General features: G+C 39.6%; 1 protein-coding gene across 4 annotated transcripts in view; it reads right to left on the bottom strand.

The window, feature by feature from the left end:
- Positions 1 to 19,367, bottom strand: part of PFKP (phosphofructokinase, platelet) — a 43,061-nt gene extending 23,694 nt beyond the window's left edge. For 3 of the 4 annotated variants that reach the window (XM_069006462.1, XM_069006460.1, XM_069006461.1), the window contains exons 1-4: positions 19,021 to 19,367; positions 11,124 to 11,197; positions 4,433 to 4,510; positions 1,976 to 2,165 (exon numbers count right to left, since the gene is read on the bottom strand). In XM_069006462.1, the coding sequence (XP_068862563.1) occupies positions 1,976 to 2,165; positions 4,433 to 4,510; positions 11,124 to 11,197; positions 19,021 to 19,105 (427 nt within the window). In that variant the 5' untranslated portion in view covers positions 19,106 to 19,367. Of the gene's footprint in view, positions 1 to 1,975; positions 2,166 to 4,432; positions 4,511 to 11,123; positions 11,198 to 19,020 lie in introns of those variants that run through there. The other variant, XM_069006463.1, reaches the window with a different exon arrangement.
- Between the last annotated feature and the right edge of the window lie 673 nt (positions 19,368 to 20,040).

The following is a 20,040-nucleotide window of genomic DNA, read 5'->3' as shown; positions in this document are numbered from 1 at the left end:
CAAGACATCAATGAAAATGCTGCATCATCCAAGGATCTGAAAGATCTCAAGGATGAAATACCTCAGCTGCTTAAGCACTTGAAACTACCTTAGTATCTGTGCATTTGCATAATGCCAAATTCTTAATATGGGATTCAAGAACTATGTATCAGTGTGTTTAATGTCTACATTACAGAAAAACAGTAGAAACCATAATGAAAAATATAGCTAATGTCCATGAAGATAAATATAACATCGTGAAGAAGAATCAAAATGTTTTCTATGAATGTATACCATGCATTACAAACCTTTTCTAGAGTTCCAAATGTGACTTAACACATGAATAAAGGCTATCTGGTTGACATGTTCTACTTAGATTTCTAAAAAGCCATTGACAAAGTCTTTTGCCAAAGGATTTTGAGGAAACTAAGCAGTCACTGTATAAGACAGAAGGCTTTTCACAGAGTAAATAATGTAAAACAGAGGGTAAAAAATACGAGACAGAGGGCAGTGGTAAATGCAAATTCTTGTATCTTAGAAAAGTAACCAATGGAGTTCTACAGGGATCTGCGCTGTTCAACACACTCAGCAATAACCTAGAAAAGGGAATGAGCAGCAAAGTGCCAAAGTTTACTGATCAAAGTGAATTATCTGGAATCTAAACATATGGAGTGTCTGAGAAGAAATGAAGAAGACTAGCAAGACACAGTGAGCAGTAAAGTATCAGATGGAATTCATTGCAGATAAATGTAAAGTAAGACACATGAAAAAAATGTACCCTAACATCACAAACAAAATACACTATTTCCAGCATAATATAATAATGCTGTTTTCATTAATAAATCAGCTTCAATGCTCAATAGCAGTAAAAAAAAATCAAAATATTAGAAAATATTAGGAAAAGAATAGAGAACAAAACAAAGATCATTATACTACTGTGTAGATCCATGGTTTGCCCTCATCTTGAATACTGGGTGCAGTTGTGGTCCTCCCCACCTCAAAACAGGGTAGAACTGGAAAAGGTTCAGAGAAGGGCAACAAAGATGATCAAAGATATAGAACTTACATATAAGGAACAACTAAGCAAACTACAACTCTTCCATCTAGAAAAAGAGATGATGAAGGGAAAATAAGACAGCTGTAAAATCTCAAGTGGCATGCAGAGAGGAAGCAGGACTGATCACTGTTTATTCTAACACAAAAACTATGGGCATCAAATGATCTAGAAGCCAGCAGGATCAAAATAAACAGAAGATTCTTCACAATCTTTATTATTCAGTAAAGCTGCAGAACTCCTTGCTACACAATGTTTTCAGCAAAACTCTGTATGCTTTCAAGTAGACTGTATACATTCATGGAAGAGAAATTCATTAAAGACTGCTAACAGCATCCGGTTCAGGAAGTCCTGAAGACAGAAATGGATGGGAGCTATCAGAGTATTTATATATTATCAGTTAACACATAACATCAACATAGCATTACTTTACTCTTTTACTCTTCCCTATACATCCTCCTGGATTCTATTGAAGACAACTACGGAGCTGGCTGTACTTTTATCAACGGCCACTTAATGTTCTGATCCTAAACAAACGGTGACATACAGGCAGGAAAGCATCATAATTTAATAACATACAAATGTGTAACTTGTTGTAGGAAAAGAACTACCACCTCAGTTTGGATACAAGGGCATAGGGCTTTTCAAGCAAAAGGTAAGAAGTTCAGAGTCTGAAAATGATTCATAACAGAGGAAATAGTCCACAGAGACTGTTGCACAGTAACTTACTTGGCCTTTTTTGGACCTTTATGATATGCATGAGAGGATGCACAGAAACCAAAAGCTATTATTTACGAAGAACCACGCGATTTCCTAGAATGAATGCATTTGATTTTTAAACTTTAGAAATACCCTCTGGATACAGTCTGCATACCTACAGTGAGGGTTCATAACTTCCCTGCAGAGTGGAGCGAAGTCCAGAGGGCCTGACGGCAAACTCACCCTTCTGTGCCAGCTCTTCCAGCAGCCCGCTCCACTCCTCGCGGAAGAGGTTGGCGCCGGTCAAGCTGCCGTCGCCGCCGATCACGCAGAGGTTGGTGATCCCTCTCTGCACCAGGTTGAAGGCGGCCTGCAGGCGGCCCTCGCGCGTGCGGAAGGGCTTGCAGCGCGCGCTGCCGATCACTGTGCCTCCCTGAGGAAGGGAAGAACAGCAGGTTTAGCTCAGCACCTGCTATATTGCTGTATCTTTCTAAGGTGGATTAATGATGAATTCTATATCGTAGCCTCCCTTCTTTTAATTTTACACTGACTGATGATAAACAAAAGAATTATCAAACCTGTGGGAATTTATGTTCAAGAGCAGATACACACACAAGGGAAAAACAAAAAAAAACACTCAAAAATGACTGATAAAAAGCTACTCGGGAAGGAAAATGTTGAATTACATGGGATTAATTTTAGCAGCATTACAATAAATAGGTTAACTGTTACTTATATGTAAAGGCAAGAGTAAAAGTGATATACTAAGTAGTTAAGCATTTAGATGTATTTGAGTCAGTGTGGTATTCTGCTCCCTAAAACCACTAAATACATAAACAGTAAGAGAAAAAATGTATCCCTGAAATTCAAAATTAGCATTCATTGTCATTCCACAGATATGGAAATAACTGCCTTTATTTCCTTATAGATCAGACTAATGCTACATTTTCTCTTTTACTGATTATCTGTTGCATTTATTAATATGAATTAAAAAGCTTCTTTCAGAAATGGTAGTGGTCATTTTTAAAAATAACTGAATTTCCCGGTCACCGAAAATTGCTGGGTGTACTTCTGGACACACATTATTTACACACCTTCTGTGTTTATGTTGTTCAGTCACTCAAGTTTAAATTTTTGCCTTATTTATTGTCACAGTAAAAAGTAGTATCAATTAAGACTGAAAAAACTCTATTTTTTCCTGCAAACAAATCTGGAAATGATTACATCACTTTTGCATAAACATTCCCTTTAACTTGTAGTAAATCTCTCACATCCACCTAAATTTGAACTTTTAATCTGCAGAGGCTGTACTGACACGATTTACCCTATCAATAGGTGTTTCAGCTCTCAAGCCAGTTTGCCATCTGTGCTGCATAGCTACTAGTGGAGAGAAAAAAGAAAGTGGAATAGAAGTTCAGCTGTCTTCAGACAAAAAGGTAAATGTGTGCACACAGAGATACTCTTAAACAAAAAAAATCGAGACTAAAACATGTATCTAAAACTAGGTATTTTCCTACTTAGAAAAAGCATGGCTGTAAGTGGAAAAGAACTATGTACTTGAAACAAAGTGCTACTTGTTCTGAATAAACAGAAATATACAATGGGCTGAAAAACCTTTCTCATCAGAACAATTAAACACATTCTGTAAGATACATGGTTCACTGCTGGTCTGTTGAACTACCAGCAATAAAGCTCAGAAAGATGTTTTTCTTATACTATGTATGGTACACACATATATAGGATGCCTACATCCTGCTCCTGCCTATGTTCTTGTGTGGCTTGGCCAAGAGAACTCAGTATTCCCATAATCGTTAAGATGCATCTGGATGATGCTCTTAGTCATATGGTTTAGTTTTAGGACTCAATGATCCTTATGGGTCCCTGTCAACTTGATATATTCTACGATTCTGTTTACAGATTCTGCAAGATAGACATGGGGAAAAAAAAAGAAAAGAAAAACAACCAAACACAGGACAAAATACTTCACAGTACTCCGGGGTACTGGTTAAAAAAAAAAAAAATTGTCTCTGCTAACTGCTTTATGTTCATTAACTTTACAAAAAGCTCCAAAGAAACCCACGCTTCACCTGGAGGTAGTTTTCAGAAAGCCTGGCAAGCAGTAAGGCCTCTTCGCCAAACATAGCACCTGCTCTGGAAGAGGTAATAACATTACCATGCTGAGCAAAAGCTGAGAAGATCCAAATGGCCACAGTGCAGAATGCTGTATTAAAAATGTACAAAGTCATTGGCAGTATCTGAGCTCTGCAGAACTGCACTGTAATTACATCCGTTACTATAACTCTAAATCCACTTACGCAGAAAGCCAACAGGGTTTCGTAAGAAATTATTTGCCTTACAAAACACAGCCATTTCATGTTTTGGCCCTCTAATGTCTTTTTTATTAAATATAGATTTGTCAATATGGCTTTAGGAGGCTAATGACATGTGATGTTGCAAATCTAGAACAAAGGTTTACAAGATTATTTCTGGGCACCAAATTCAAGACCACACCAAGACCTTTAGAAAGTGTCAGCCATCCACACTGAAGAAATCAGGCTCTGCTGGAAGTGGTACATGCTGGTCACTCAGTCATCACACAGTCCAAATACATAATTACAGTGGTTGCCTGGATCTAGAAATTTGGTTCTTCTGTTTGAATAAAGAGGGTTTGGGTGTCCCCTTCTCACCCTTAGCACTTACCACTTGCAGGATACTTGAAACACTTTCCCATGAAACTTCTACAATATTATCACCTCCATCAACCATTCCCTGGTATCCCTGAAAAAGGGAAAGTATTTCTTAAGTCTGGTTTTAAAAATACAGTAATACTCACCTTGTGCACTTTAATACAACTTTAATTAAAAACACTGTGTAAAAAAATATTCAATTTAAATGAAACTACATTCAAGCAGGTATGGCTGTTTCTTTTAAGGGGAGAAAAGCAAAACAAACCCTCTTCCTAAAGGATCAGTTCCAAAAACAACTTCAAGATAAGGCAATACTTTACACAGATTACACAGCTATTAAACTAGAATGGTAACATGCTTCTTCTTTCTTAAGAATAAATATTCAATTAAAAAAACCCAAAACTACAAAGAATTTTGAAATGCATTATAAAATACATTCCTTAAAAACATAACCTCAGCCAGGGGCCATGAACTTAGGAAATCTATTTTTGTAACACATTGTACTTTGTTTCTCCCCAGTGCTGGTAATAAGCAAAACAAGAGTAATAACTGGAATTTTGTCATAAAAGAAGAAGAAATCAGGTGACACAAGCTTTTTCCTTTTTTTTTTTTGAGGCAGTCACACAATAAATAAGAAGAGATTTAACAGGAAAAAATACAATTTTTAGTGATGCATTTAAAAAATTCTTAACACCTTAACTCAAATGGTCTTCTAAAACCACTGCATTCTGTAATATGAGAAGAACTACATTTATCTGAAAGAAGAAAAACCATCCAGTAAGCAGCTAAAGGGTTTTATTATGCTTGGCTTTACTACCTCTCTACAAAAACACTAGCAGAATGGCAATTACAGATTCTTTTCCATTAGGGGATATTGTGAACATTGATTAAAACAAAACAAAAACGGAACGGAACGGAAAGGAAAAGGAAAAGGAAATGCAGAGTCAAGTCCTAAGTCTTGAAAATTCTAACTGACAGAGAAACCAGAATAAAATAACCATGACTATGTTTATGTCTCCATTTTTAGATTATGTGTAGATATTGCTAAGGAACAATTAGTTACCATTTTTTCTCTGGGCAGCTTTTGCAAGACTATATATTAGTTTCAGGGTTTTCAATAGTAAGTCAGGAACAAGAAAAATAAGGGAGTTCAGAAAACAGCAAAACTTACATTATAAAATGGAGAAATTTAATTTGGCATTATTCAGAGTATATGCAGAATTTACTCAGTAAGCAGTAACTTGGAAACATACTAAGCCTAAAGTGGCTTAGTATTCATATAATAGATATGGCTTTTTATGTCAAACTTTGAGTCCTCACCAGCATGAGAAACTAAGAATGTAAAATAACCTGGACACAACAAAAGTGTAAGTTACTCAATTAGGCTTTTTAGGATTCCAGTACAGATTTCAAGGTGAAAGCATGAAAGTTTCTGCTCAGTGAGACTTGACTGATTAATTTACATATTATATGATCAAGCAATAGCAAAAACATCCAGATGGAGAACTACCTATATCTCAAATTTCTGCCATCCAACAGACTTTTTCAATATTTTGTACACTCTCCAGATAACTCTGACATGTGTCTAATGTATACACATAGAATGGTGTGGGTTCAAAGGGACCTTAAAGATCATCAACTTCTAATTCCCCAGCCATCAGCAGGGACAACTCCCAGTAGACCAAGTTGCTCAATGCCCCATCCATCCAGCCTGGCCTGAACACTGCCAGGGTTGGGGCATCCACATCTTCTCTGGGACACCTGTTCCAGTGACTCGCCACTCTCACAGTAAAGAATTTCCTCCATACATCTAACCTACATTCCCACTCTTTCAGTTTGACCCCATTACTCCTTGTCCTAGTTTACCAGGAACTGTAGTGATATCTCCCCCTCTCTCTTATGGGTCCCTACATATAGGACATACTCTTTGTATGCTAATGTACACACACAGAGACTTGAAGAGGTAAGCCATTACTTACACAATTTTTTCAAAATCAGAGCAAAGTGGAAAAGGAATAATGCTTAATCTACCTATCAACTCAGAAAAAAAAAAATCTCCCTCAGATAAAGTGCAAAGATGTTCAGAAAGAAACGTTACAGCTTGATGATGGCTAATAAATTACTAAGTTCACTCATCACAGCTTTGTTGGTTTGGTTTTTTTTTAAAGCATAGAATTCTATGTTCCTTTTACCATTCAGCAATGGAGTGAAAGCTTTTCCTATCAGTATTTCTATTGACAACTACAATAACTCAAGAGATCCATCGGTAATAAATCCTGAAAGTGTAGTGTAATGTTGCATCTTAATTCAGTTTTTAACAGAGACTACAATAATCTGCACTGCAAGCTGACAAAAATATATACAATATTACATACAGGAAATATATACATAAATAAAACTAATAGATTAACATTCCCAATTTGCAGATTAACAAATCTAAAACACAGAAAAAAGCAGAGAGATAAAACAGTAGTTTAAGTTGTCTGTAAGACTTGAAAAACATCATAGCTAGGCTAAGGATGAGCTATGACCCATTCGTGCACCATGCTTCTTTGAAGTAGAAAGAATTCATGCATTTTGGTCAGGAGTCCATATCTACACCAAGTGAGAACTGGGCATGTATTAACAATTCCTCCCACTACAAGGTAAGGCAGGGAACTTTTGGAATCATAATCTGTTTGAACTATATAAGCTTTTTGTAATTCAGTTGTTTGCCGGGTATCTCTAAGATACCTCTGAATAAGGTAGCTAGAACTGCCACATTGTTTTCCATACCCATTAAGAGATACAAGGTACAAAATTAAAACAGCTTTCTAGAAAAGCTACTGGGGAAAAAAATGAATTACTAATTACAATTTAAGTATTAATAATGATCATGATTTCCATTTATTGTTTTAGTTACGTAAGCACTGATGAGGACTGGATAATATGTTTGAAGGTTCACCACTGTTCCAGTTGTATGGCTACCAAAAATCACCGGCAGATGTGACTCCAGACCTTAATATGAGGGTGGGAATCTGTCAATTTACATTAAAAAAGTAAATCTTACTTAGATCCTAAAAATACAGGAGCTTGGGTACTGAGATACTAAAACTATGGGGCAAGAATGGAAAAAATGAACTTCAAAAATACAGCAAGCACAGTTTGTGAAGATCAGCTCCATTTTATGTTTAGTCCTTCATATACCCAAAATCTAAATACTCGAAGAACAAGAAGAAATCTCTGAGAGTCCAATTTTCACAAGGTACATTCACAGACCCTGCAACTCCAGGAGAGAGTGGCAGGAGCAAATGTGGCTTCCAGTCTGAACTCTGAAGGCAAAAGCTTTCAAAAAGAACAAGCCATCCTCTGATATGTTATATGCGAGACACTTGGGGCTTTAACAGTTATGTAAATTTACTTACTGAGAATTCTTAGCCATTGCTCAACAACATAAAATACTATTGTCACTGAGTGCACAAACCACCACAGAAGAGACATGAAGTTTTCCTCACAGAAATCCATGACTGCAGTACCATTGTACTCCCAATGCTGGCCTCTTGACAAAAAGACTCTTAATCAAGATGATGAAACTGAAAGTTCCATAGCTTAGTAGCAAGAGCACACATCCAGCGGGAACTACGTGCTTCAATCCCAGAAAAAGGGCAGGTTATTTGTATAAATATTTAAGACCTCAAGTATCTAAAATGAGTTGCCATAAATGAGAGGCATCACTTTTTCTTCCCATTCTCAATTTAAAAGAAAAAACACGACAAAACAAAAATCAACCTGACTTTAATAGCTTTTGATTAGTGAAAAAAAAAATGCAACAAGCCCCCTAAAGCAGCCTGGTACTCTACACATACTTTCAGCTCCTAGATTTTCACTCCATGAGTGAAATTAATCCACAGTTATTCAAATTTTGATTCAGACTGGAGAAGATTTGAGGAATAATGTGATGATAGTCAAGACAGACTAAAATAAAATACTATAAAATATGAAACTGTGAAACTAGGGCAACTGTATAGATTTGCAATTAATAGCAAAATTTTGAAATGTGCTAATTTCAATGAATTAAGATACACAAGGGTTTTTTATTTTATAGCTATAAATTCACAGGTTTTATATGAACTATAAAAAAGATATAAAATATTATAGCTTTTATATAAATTATCTTCCAGTTTTCATCTTCACATGAGTTTACATTTTTTTCCCTTTTGAGACTTGAAGTTAAAACAGCCCATGAATTCCAGTATGCAACTGTTTCTTTCTTTGGGCTTTCGTAAAACCAACTTTAACAGGCTAGAAAATGACTTAGATCTAATTAATTATTAATTTTTATTTATTTATCGTAGTAATCTCTCATAACAAAATGAAGAAAAATGGAGTAAGGAAAACAGAGTTACTGTTTTACTTAGAATACAGAACTAGTGTTGGCCACAGCTGTAGAAGACAGATGGTTTTGCAGTGCAAAAGAAGTTCCTATGACAGACACAGCTACAGGAGAAACAGAGCTTATTACAATTACAGCAAAGTCAGCTTGAAAAGGCTGAGACCTTTAACTCAATTTTTGGATCCAAATCAGAAAACTTTTTTTCCCTCTTTTGGATATTGTCACTTCAGGTTTTTCCTTCACTTTTTCAGAGCAGCGTCAATACAGGTATCACTTTACCCTGACCTACGTGTTAAAATGTCTGCTCAAAAGACAGGCCGAAGATACACTGCTCTCTTTGCTTAACACACTCAAGTCTGCATTCAGTAAACTGTAATTCAGAAGAAACACCTTATTAAAAGCATTAAATAACCTAAAGTATACCGAAAAATATATCTCCTCTTTAGATATCATGCAAAGGCTTATAACAGGGAACATTAGTGACAAGTCTCACAAGAAGATTTTTACCTTCACTTCTCACCTTCACCTGTTTCCCATTTCAAAAGGGTAAAATTAAGCAGACATTTCATTTCAATGTTTGCAACCCTGTTTCTCTGAAATACTTGTAGGCATTGTGAAAGAAAACTGACTTCATATTTCAATTACAAGTCAGAGAAGAACAAAGCTTAGCATTGGGTACTTTATGAAACATAGAACTGAATGGACTAATCTAGAAGCAAATAATCTCAGAGCCCATACTTAGAGTGAAATCTGCATTTCCTCCCAGACCCTATTGTTACACTGAAGACAGAAGGACAATATCTAAGGGAAACTCAAAATTCCCAACACTGACTTGTTTTTTACAATCACTTTCCATTCAGAAATATCTGTGACTTCACACTGGCCAACTCTACCAGTTAACACGGGAACATGATAGCAAAACAGCACTATTTAAGTTCAGAAAAAACAAATATTCAAATTTCTCTTGAAATTTATTACTCTGTGATAACAAGTATTTTTAAAAGGTGATAAAAGATGGCCATTCTTGACTTAAACCTAATTAAAAATAAATTAAAATCCAAGTTCTGGCCTTGAAGATGGCCAAAACCGCCTCTTTACTCCCACGGAAGTATCTGACCCATTTCAGCAAGCCTGCAAAGCAGCTGAACACTGAAGGAATTCCAGAGATTGGCCATGTAATTAGCACACACTAAGTATTCAGAGCAACTTGCTGTACCACTGTAGTAGGAAAGAATTTTGGAGCACAGTCCTCTGCTTATTTGCATTTCAATATACTTTGCATCTCATTAGTAAATGAGCTGTAGAAGCAAGAAGGATAAACAGCAACTTTTTAAAGATAAACTTTGCCATGCACAAAAGTAAAACAAAATTATTTTCTGAGCACTTCTATGAATTCTAGTACTTCATATTTTTATATTAAAGTTACACTTTACCAAGGACCTACCAAGCTTTCCCTCATATTGACTTTTTATTATGATTTGTAATAATCTCAAACTACTAATGAGCTGTACAGGAATCCCAGTGGGAACAGAATCAATATATTTACTTTATTGTTTAATCTGCAAATTGTATAAAAACTGAAAGCGCCCTTTAGAAGGAAGTCAAACTCCAACAGTCTTCCAGGAAGACAAAACACATGGAGCATCACCTTGGCATTGACATTAAACTTGTCCCATGTTTATTTCTTATCACGTAGTTGTTACAGAAATTTACAATCTTTCTGCACATACAGTTACAAGCTTCAACCACAAAATCATGATGTCTGGACAGACCAGTGATGGTCAGGTTTTTGATGTGGCTTCTTTTTGTTTGTTGGTTGTCTCTTCAGTTACAACTTTCTGCCTAAAAGCCAGGCAAGATGGCACCAGTGTCACAGTACTCTTGATCAAAACAAAGCTGTGCTATCTGTGAAATGAGGGTGAGGACACATTCTTATCATAATCTAAGAAAATGGAGTGGGGGGGAGTCAAAGGATTAAGCATCAGTATAGGAAAACATTTATGAAGTACAATAAATGGGGCCAAACATCCAACAAGTGCACAGATATGTAGCTCACTGCAGGGTGACAACCACCTCTGGTTTTCTCTGTTTTCAAGTCTTTGGTGGCACATAAGGAATTCCATATATTTAAGAAATTACATTTAAATTACATTGTTTTAGAATACACCTCGTAAAAAGTAAATTTCCATAAAAATATAAAGTACTAAATGAAACACAATGAAAAGGAATGGCACCTAAACATTTTTTATACTATTTACCCTCCATGGTGTTTCCAAAAAAACTCAAGTTTAGTCAGAAGACAAAATACAGAATGAATGAAACAAAAACTAACCTCATAAATAAAATAGACTTTGGCATTTACATAGATTCCCATGCGTACTACTGCGCGCACAGCAGCATTCATACCTGGGAAGAAAAAGCAAAATCACATTGTTATAGTCATCCAGTATTTTTTGTATACTAAAAGTATTCATTGTCTTGAAAATAAAGGGAACATTAATTCATTCCTAAGAAAGACAATGACCAGCATCCATTAAAACAGAAATTTGCTTAATGACAGTGCAAGCAGCCCATGAGCATGAAGGGTTCAGAACTATTCTTTGTTACAGTAATTATGTGAATGCCAGTGTGTGTGTTAATCAGAGATTAAATTGCTGCTGACTGCAAAATAGCATTGTAAAAGTTACAGCTACGGAACAAGAAAGTAAATTAATTTTGCAATAATGGTTAGTTTTCAGTCTGAAATGCAAAACGTTCAACAAGTTTAAATTTAGCTTCTTCAAATGAAAAATTGTATTTGAACAGTTTTTATGGGATTACCAAAATAACACAGGTGTATATACAGTATTTTGTGGGGAACAGAGCCAAGGCTGACCTGGACAGATGCTCATTTAAAAGGGCAGAAGTAGCAGTAAATTAACAAAAAATGCTACATGGACTCATTTGACCAAAAGGCATCTGACCACCACTTTGGTCCCTAACACGCAAGCTCCAACTGGACTTCCCTGCTCACAGACATCTGACAAATTATACTCCCATAAAATCTTTGATTTAAGTCCCATGGTCAAACACTCAATCTTCTGAGCAACAGTGGAAGTTCCACTGGTCCCTCTACACAGGTCAAACAAATTTCTGTTGTAACCCATCCTTTCAGATACGGCATTACCTTACCCATTACTCAGGAACTTTTCAAAACTAATCAACTAATTGTTTCCATACCACTAAAACAGACATAAGAGATTATGCAAAGCATGAAGAGAGAAGTAGCTAGGCTACACTGATAGTCTTCGCACATTAGTAGAAAAGGGATGCAATAAGGATGACAATCCAAAGTACTGGGCAACAATTCTCCAAATCAGATGCATTTAATATCAAAATATCCAGGTAGTAGGTAAGCTCTGCTACTCGAAACAGGTGTTAAGTGTTCACCTCTTTGAAGATATAAAACGTTGACAACTAGAACAGATAAACAGCACAGCACGCCACAAAGATCTAATCCTGCAGTATCTACTGTTATTGGAAAAAATACTGAGCTGTAAAAGTCAACCTGTCCAAAGAATGAAGCTGAGATTTTCTCAGATTCCTTACTTATGAACACACCAGGAAGTCCCTGAAGTTGCTCAAGGTTAAACAAAAAAATTAAGTTTGCCAAAATCAAAAAGTTGCTTTTGCTGTTTGTGTAGAAGTCACTTAAGATAAAAATCACAAATAACAGTGTTTTCACATAAGTTCCTCTTTAGGAAATTGTAGCAAGAATTCTTCCAGCCAGCGTCAGCCTTGTGGCATAGCTGGAAAAAGTTCCCAAATGCCAAGACAGCTGAAAGCACAGCTTTAGACAAAGAATTGGATGATGTCAAAGAAAAACAGAGAATCTCATCTCACAGCCTGTACTGAAAATAAAAGTTAGCATGCTAAATCTCCAAATAAACAGACTGAAGTTATCTCCTCAGTGAAACAGTTTTCGTAACAAAATTAACACCCTTGAGAGACAAAGACCTTTAAATTTACCAAACTGACAGCACATCACAGCACAGCCATTTCCCACAAACAGGAAGACTTAGCACAAGGTACTCCTTTCACCAAAGCCCACAGCTTGCTCCTATTAAAGCACATGTTGTGTGGGAGGCTTTTTTGTTGTTGTTGCTTGGTAGGGAGGTTTTTTGGCAGTTCTGTTTTGGCTTTTGGTTTGGGTTTTTTTTTTTTGGGGTGGGGGTTGCTGTTGTTTGGTTTGGTTTGTTTGTGGAAAGTTTATATATACATGTATATATATTCTTAATACAGCCACCTACTTTCTTAATGAGTACCTTCCAGTTTCCATGTTTCTTGCATGAAAAATAGGTAAAATTCGCAATTTGCCTGCTCCATGAAAGGACAAAAGCCAAGGAAAAAAGTCCCACAGATTACAGACAGAAAGCATCTTCCCAGTACCACCACTGCAGCTTTTTAAGTTTATGTAACATACATTTTTTTTGTTACTTCATGTCGTGTATTTTATTTCCTTACACAGAAAAAAGACTTGGCTGTCTACTGGCAGGCTCCTGGTTTACATTTCAGAAGGGCTGAGGACTAAGACATGTTAGAATTTGATACCTACAAAATACAGTTAACACATTGCAGCTTTAGACTTCTACAATTTGGCTGTCTAAATTGCAGTAATTCAAGAAAAAAATACATGAAAATTCATTAAGCTTCTGTAGGACTGTCTAATAAAATTTCATTATTTGTGGAGTCTTACAACAGCATTTGTGAATGACCATAATATCTATGAAATGTTATTACTCATGCATATTACTTCAAAAGAGAATTATCAGGTTAACCATGGATTTAGTCCTGAATAATAAATGGAGTTTGATAAACATATAGGATTAGAATAGCAGCTTCAAAAGAAAGCCACAAGCAAAAGAAGTATTTTTTTTTTAAATAATATAAGAATTACTTAAGATCTTCCTGAATTACTACTTGCTTTTGCATTAAAGCCTTGGAAAGAGGGAAAGATTTATTTTGCTCTTTTGGACTCAGCAAAGATGCAACTACTTACACAGCTTTACATAACATTTGAATTAAATTTAAAAGTTGATAATTTATCAACTTGTTGATGTCGTCTATTCAACTGTCCTTAAAAGGAGCAGCTGGTTTTCATAACAGGGTTACAAACAGTACTGCAGAAATCTTTAAATTATTTCAGAGGCACTCCCTGCCACCAAAAGAGTATCCCTCTCTCGTGCCTACATCCTGGTCCACGTACATATGTACCACTACAACAGAGGAGGTTCTACAAGAGTTTGTGTTTAAGCCAAGTTTGCCTTGCTTTAGTCAGCTAGTCATGCCTTTAAATACATAACTGTAATATAAACCATTCAAAAGCAAAATCAAAACGATGCATCTTGGACAAGCATCAAGAAATACTTAAGTACCACCACTTTTAAAGACAAACATTGGCTTTAACACAGGCTTAATGACTTAGCACATATGTTTCAGTGCTACCCTGAACAAAGATTCAGACTTAAAAGACTTTATAGCAAAAATCACTAAGGAAAATGTCTAAACATTACCTTAGGAAGACTTTACTCAAATATGTAAATGGTTATGCCAGTAAGAGCATATAATCATTGAAAGAGAAGCAGTCAAATACAAGAACTGAGCAAATAATTGAAAAAAAAAACTTGGGTTTGTTCCACTTACTTTTAATTACGTTACAGATTTTATTGTATATAATCACAATAATTATTCTAGATACCTGAAGAAAACATTACACAGTTTTCCCGAACATTAACAGTGTATTAGATCAGAACATTCTACTGCACAAATATATACGATAGCATAACATCTAGATGAAAAACGTACTTCCTTCTTAAAAATTAAAATAAAAATCTTAAAAACCAGTTTCAATCAGTGAAACAACTAATTATAGAAGCAGCTTCTCCAAAATACAAAATGCATTAAAATAGTTCCACTCACCCATTAATAACTACATTCCTTAATTTTACATGTAAATAGTACTTATTGTATCTATAGACACATATATGTGTATTTCATATACGTCTATTTGCATGCACTACTCTTAGCTGGAAAAGGTGCTTTTTGGGGGGGCTAGAATTCAAAAATTCCTTGAGACTATGTTCAAACTACGTAAGTGTTAACAAATAAACTCTAATTTGGATGACATAAGAAGAGTGTGGGTTGTTTTAGTTTGTTTGTGACTTTAAAAAAAAAAAAATTATCTATTTCACTGTATTAGTTCAGAAGCTTATGGCAGAAAAAGAAATTTTGCCACCAGGACAAGATCAATACATTTGCACTACTATATTTAATACATCTTATGATGTTTCCCAGCTTGTAATACTTCAAGAGCAGAAATATGTAAATCTTTGTTTCCACAGTCATGGTCTGTAGTATTTCAAAATTCTGGAATCCAAAAGGCTTTTTTAGGGTTCTTTTTAAGCTGTTTTTAAATCCAGTATTTGCTGAAGGAGTTGAGCTTTTTCATTTGTTCAGTGCCAAGATTTCTTCTTCCAATCTACGTCACCAGGACAAGAGTTCTATATCTACAGTACTAAATAGGCCTTAAACTAATAGAATTTTGGGAAGCCTGGAATGCTTCAAACCTAGAGACATGTAGCTCCTTACTTTAGCAGAATGGGTTATGATATTCCAGACCATTACATCCCTTACTTATGCTGTCCTCCACAACACCAGATCTTTGAGTTTACCTCAAAAACAACATGGTCCTACTCCAAGACAATGATCTTGAGTCAGTTGGCTGGGCAGCGACTCCATAGCCACAAACGCATCCTTCCCCAAGAGTGCACAATCACCTTCTGTCCACGGCTTTCCAATGACTCTTCCTGCTGCAGAGCCGTACCTACCATGGTCCCAGAATAGGCTGTTTGGAGGCTGTGTGAACTCCAGTGACCTATGGTGGCCAAAATTGTCTCTAGCAGCCACTGGCAACCCACAGAAAATTCAACCAGTGTACTTCATGACCTGAAGCAGACCATGGCCAGAGAATCCCACAAAGTGAGAAGCATAACCTATTAAATCCCATTTATTAAACCGCCTTCCTGAGCTACAACCAGTACAATTTAGAAATAGTCCAGAAACTGAACGAACCCATAAATATTGAGAACTGACTGTCAGAACTTCTTTTGCTTCTCAAGGTTCTTGCAATTACAGTGGAAAGTACGTTTTTAGTTCACAACAGCTGACTAGCTAAACTGATACACTGTCAAGTTTAGCACTTATACATATTAAGTGTACTAAATACAAATCTCTTTTCCTGTGAAACAGATCACTGATAAATTCTCTAACTCCACCAAACAAAATAATGGTGAGTAAACCATAATAGTTCCAGTATGACACATATACATTCTACAGTCTTTAAAATTCTACAGGTAGAAAAAGTAAACTTTCAAGGAAGTAGCACCAATGTGAGGAAGTAACTGAAAACATGCCCTATAAATAGAAAGCCTTGTATAATTTACATAATGCTACTTTTAAATTATTAAAAAGTACAATAACAGCAAAGGCAGTAATTTCACTTTAAAATAATTTCATGTATATTTTATTCTATGCTCAGATTCACAGTCCAATCTAAATCCTAGAACCTATTTAGATTTTGTGTTTAACAGGTATTTTTTCTACTCAGTTGTTCGTGAGTTTAGTTTGGATTACAGATACTCTGAAAACTTTTAGTTTCTAACAAATCTAAAACAAAATGAAACATAAGACTGGAACTCTTTTCCTAATGCTACAATTTTTTTGCCTACTTCCAAGTTAGTAGCTTTGCCTCACCTACACTTTGCTTTAACAAATTATTTTCAAATAGCAATAACAGCAGCATATTTCCTTCTGCGTGTACTTCATGACTTCACTCCTCTCACACATTTGCACCCTGTCCTACAGAGGGCAAATGACCTTGACAGGGCATGACTCATTCTGTCCTTCTTTAACTCCTAACCTTCAAACTGATTAGAGGTTGCGTATTTTACACCTCTCTGCTGTTACCAAGATAGTAAGCGGTTATGGTCACACACTGTTGTGTGACTCAGGTGAAATGATCAAGTTCTAAAATGCTGGAGGGGGTTATTTTCCTATTCTTCAAAGTTAGGATGATAATGCTGCCAATGAAACAGCTTGGAAGGCATCCAGTTTACTTTTTTTGGTCTTTGTGACAACCCCACTTCTTAGACAGCAACTTTCACAGGCTGTTACTTTGGAATCCTCCATGCTTCTGTGGCAATCTGCCAGATGTAAAGTCTAGATGTTACCCGTGGATTCTGCAAGTCCTTTAAATGCCTTAATTCACACAGTGGCAAGTGCAGATTAATACTTTATAAAAGGAGATGCATCTGCTGCTGCATTATATAATCTCCAGCCACGCGGAAGCAAGTTGCAGGGCTCAGCCTCTTGCTGAACCATGACAACAATCTACGGCTGCTCCAGGCAGTACCCTGCCACACTTTTAAATTAAAATGGTGATTTGGCCGCCAGACCATTGAGACAGAGATGCTCTGATTCCCAGTTCCTCCTAGAATCATTTAGCAGTGGAATTGATGTCACTGACGGCAAACTGTGGATAAAACTTGAACAAAGTGTAACCCCACCGAGGGGTAAAAGAGAAGCCATTTAAACGCATCCATTTTTTCTCTAGAACTACAATATTCTCCTCCTCGATGGTAACAAATCCCTTTCATCCCGATTAGAGTTTCGGATAATCCTAAGTAAACCCGGGGGCTCCCCGTTATTCCTGCGGGCAGGGGGAGGGAGGATGCTTCTCCCAGCCCAGATGACGCAAAGAGGCGGAATCTGCAGCGACTCGCAGCGGATCACGTACACACCGGCGGAGGGAGGGAGGGAGCGTGGAGACACCGGTCCATGCTAGCCACCACCGCATGGACGCGCCGGGAAGCCAGGGCAAGATGCGAGGGGAGGCTGCCTGGCCGCGGGCTGGTCCCGGCACCTCCCCAGGCAAAATGTGGGGAGAGACTGGCCCCTGAACTACCGAGAACGCGCAGAAAGGAAGTGAGAGGCTCCCACCCACCATTCTCTTCACAAACGCGAATGAGTGCCGCTTCTTCTTTAAGTAAAGTACTCTCGAGACACTCCCGGAAAAAAAAAAAAATAACCGTAAATTAAGGGAAGCTGCTAACAGCAAGTATCACTGAACAACTCTCCTAGTATAAGCAGAACAAGAGTCCTCTCGAACTGCACAGTACATTCCGCGTTTGGAATCTAAATTAACTGAAACTTCAAACTATTAGCACGGAATCACAGAATACGCCGAGTTGGAAAGGACCCATCATGATTTTCTGGTAGGGAAGGGGAAACGAAAGTGTACAAAAAAAATGGATTCTTGACTAGGTATATTGTGATCAAGCTTCTTTTCTTTCCCTCCCCTCTTAATGTCTGTAGGTCTTTTGTTCGCCCCGTCCTGTAGTAGCTACGACTTCCTCTACACTGAAGAGATTTAAGAAGGTGAAACACGTTTCTAACACACTCCTACGGGGGGAGAGTAAACCACCATCTGAGCGTTCTAAACCACGGGTAAGAACATAAACGTGTTCCTGGTGCCAAAACGAAGTGAAAAGCAGATGAGGCGAGGGCTGGCAGAGCCCCAGCAGCGCAGCCAAGCCTCCCACCCGCCGTGCAGGGCGGCACGACCTCCTCCTCCCCCGCTCGCATCAGCCATCTCTCCTCACCCTCCTCTCCCCACCATCTCTCCAGAGAACGAGACATCTTGGTAGTAAAAGTTACTGCAGCGTTTCTACCCTCTCCCTTGCCTAGCCTGGGTCAGAGGAAACGTGGCGAGGAAGGGAGGGAGGAAGGTGTGAGGTGATGTTTGAGCCTCAGGTGCTCAGGCCATGCAAAAATTATTTATCTTTTAAATGTGCTTAATAAGAAAACCGGGTCGAAGGCCAGCACGAAAAGAGGAAGCCGAGCACCGCTGCAATCCCGTGTCCCGCTTCCAGAGCCCTCTCTCCACTCCCTCCATGTGCCGCACCGTGGCTTCCCGACACCAGCCCTGGGGCAGCCCACGCTGCTCCCCCGGCCTCCCGCATGGGCGCCCTGCCAGCCGGGGAGGCCCTTCCTTCCTGCCCCTCACACCGCCCTCCAGGGGCTCCTCATCCTCTCCTGCTGCTGCCCCACTCCCCACCGTGCCCGCAAGTCCCCCGCGTTCTCCTTCCCCTCGTCTTCCCCGTGCTCCCGGAGCGAACGGCGTGAGCCGCTACCTTGGGCATCGCCGCCGCTGGTCAGCACCCCGATGGCCTTCCCGGCGCCCGAGAGGTTCTCGAAGAACTTGGGCTGGTGATCCATGGCGCTGCAGGAGCCGCACCGGCGGGCGAGGCGGAGCGCTGTCGCTGAGGGAGCCCCTGGCCGAGGGGGTCTGCCCCCGCCCCGCTGGACCGAGCGTTCGGCCTCTGCGGGAAAAGAGCCCGAGCAGCCCGCTGTAGGTGTGTGATTACCGACAAGTAAATCTCTGCAGAACACCTGAGGGGAGGGGGCGACTGTACCAAAAAGCCCGGGAAAAAAAAAAAGCGAGCAAGAGCAGCAGCGCCCGTGCCTCCCTCACCCCACCACCCCCCGCTCTGCCCCGCCGCCGCGCCCTCCTCGCGCGCCGCTGACAGCGCGGCGCGGCCCCGCCCCCGCCAGCCCCGCGGGAGCGGCGCTGACGGGCGGGCGGCGCGGCCAATGAGCGGCCGAGCGGCGCCGCGAGCGCGGCGGGCGGGGCGGGGCGGGGGCGCTCGCAGGGCGCGGGCAGGTGGGAGGGGGCGGTGGCGCGGCCCCAGCGGGGCGGGAGTCCTGGCGCCGCCTCCCGGCCTTCCTTCCCCCTTCCCCCTCGCCTGCTCTTGGCGGCTGAGGTGGGGGCGATGCGGGAACATGGCTGGCGCCTTGGCACGGCGGCGGCGCGGGGGAGGGAGTTGTGTCGGCTAGAGCTGGCTCATCCTCCCCGCACTAGCTGCTGAGGAACGCCGCGTGTCTCCGTCGCGCCTGCGGCTCCCCCGGGTAGCCCCTTCAGCGGGGGCTCTCCGGCGGCTTCCCGGCGCCCGTATGGCTCTGCCGGAGGCTCGAGTGGGGAATCCGTCTGCAGCGTGTCGGTTCCTCGCAGCCCGATGCCTTCGGGGAGGCTCGGCCTCGCTGGCCTGGCCGGCGGCTGCTCAGAAGGCTCCGGCAGGGAGCGGAGAGCGCGGCTCCCGCTGGGAACGCAGAACAGACGGACAGTCGCTCCTGCCACCGTCTGGCAGGGTCCG

The sequence above is a fragment of the Aphelocoma coerulescens genome, chromosome 2 (assembly GCF_041296385.1).
Source record: "Aphelocoma coerulescens isolate FSJ_1873_10779 chromosome 2, UR_Acoe_1.0, whole genome shotgun sequence".
Lineage (NCBI taxonomy): Eukaryota > Metazoa > Chordata > Aves > Passeriformes > Corvidae > Aphelocoma > Aphelocoma coerulescens.
Note: the sequence above shows the minus strand (reverse complement) of the source record. Positions and strands in the feature narration are given on the sequence as shown.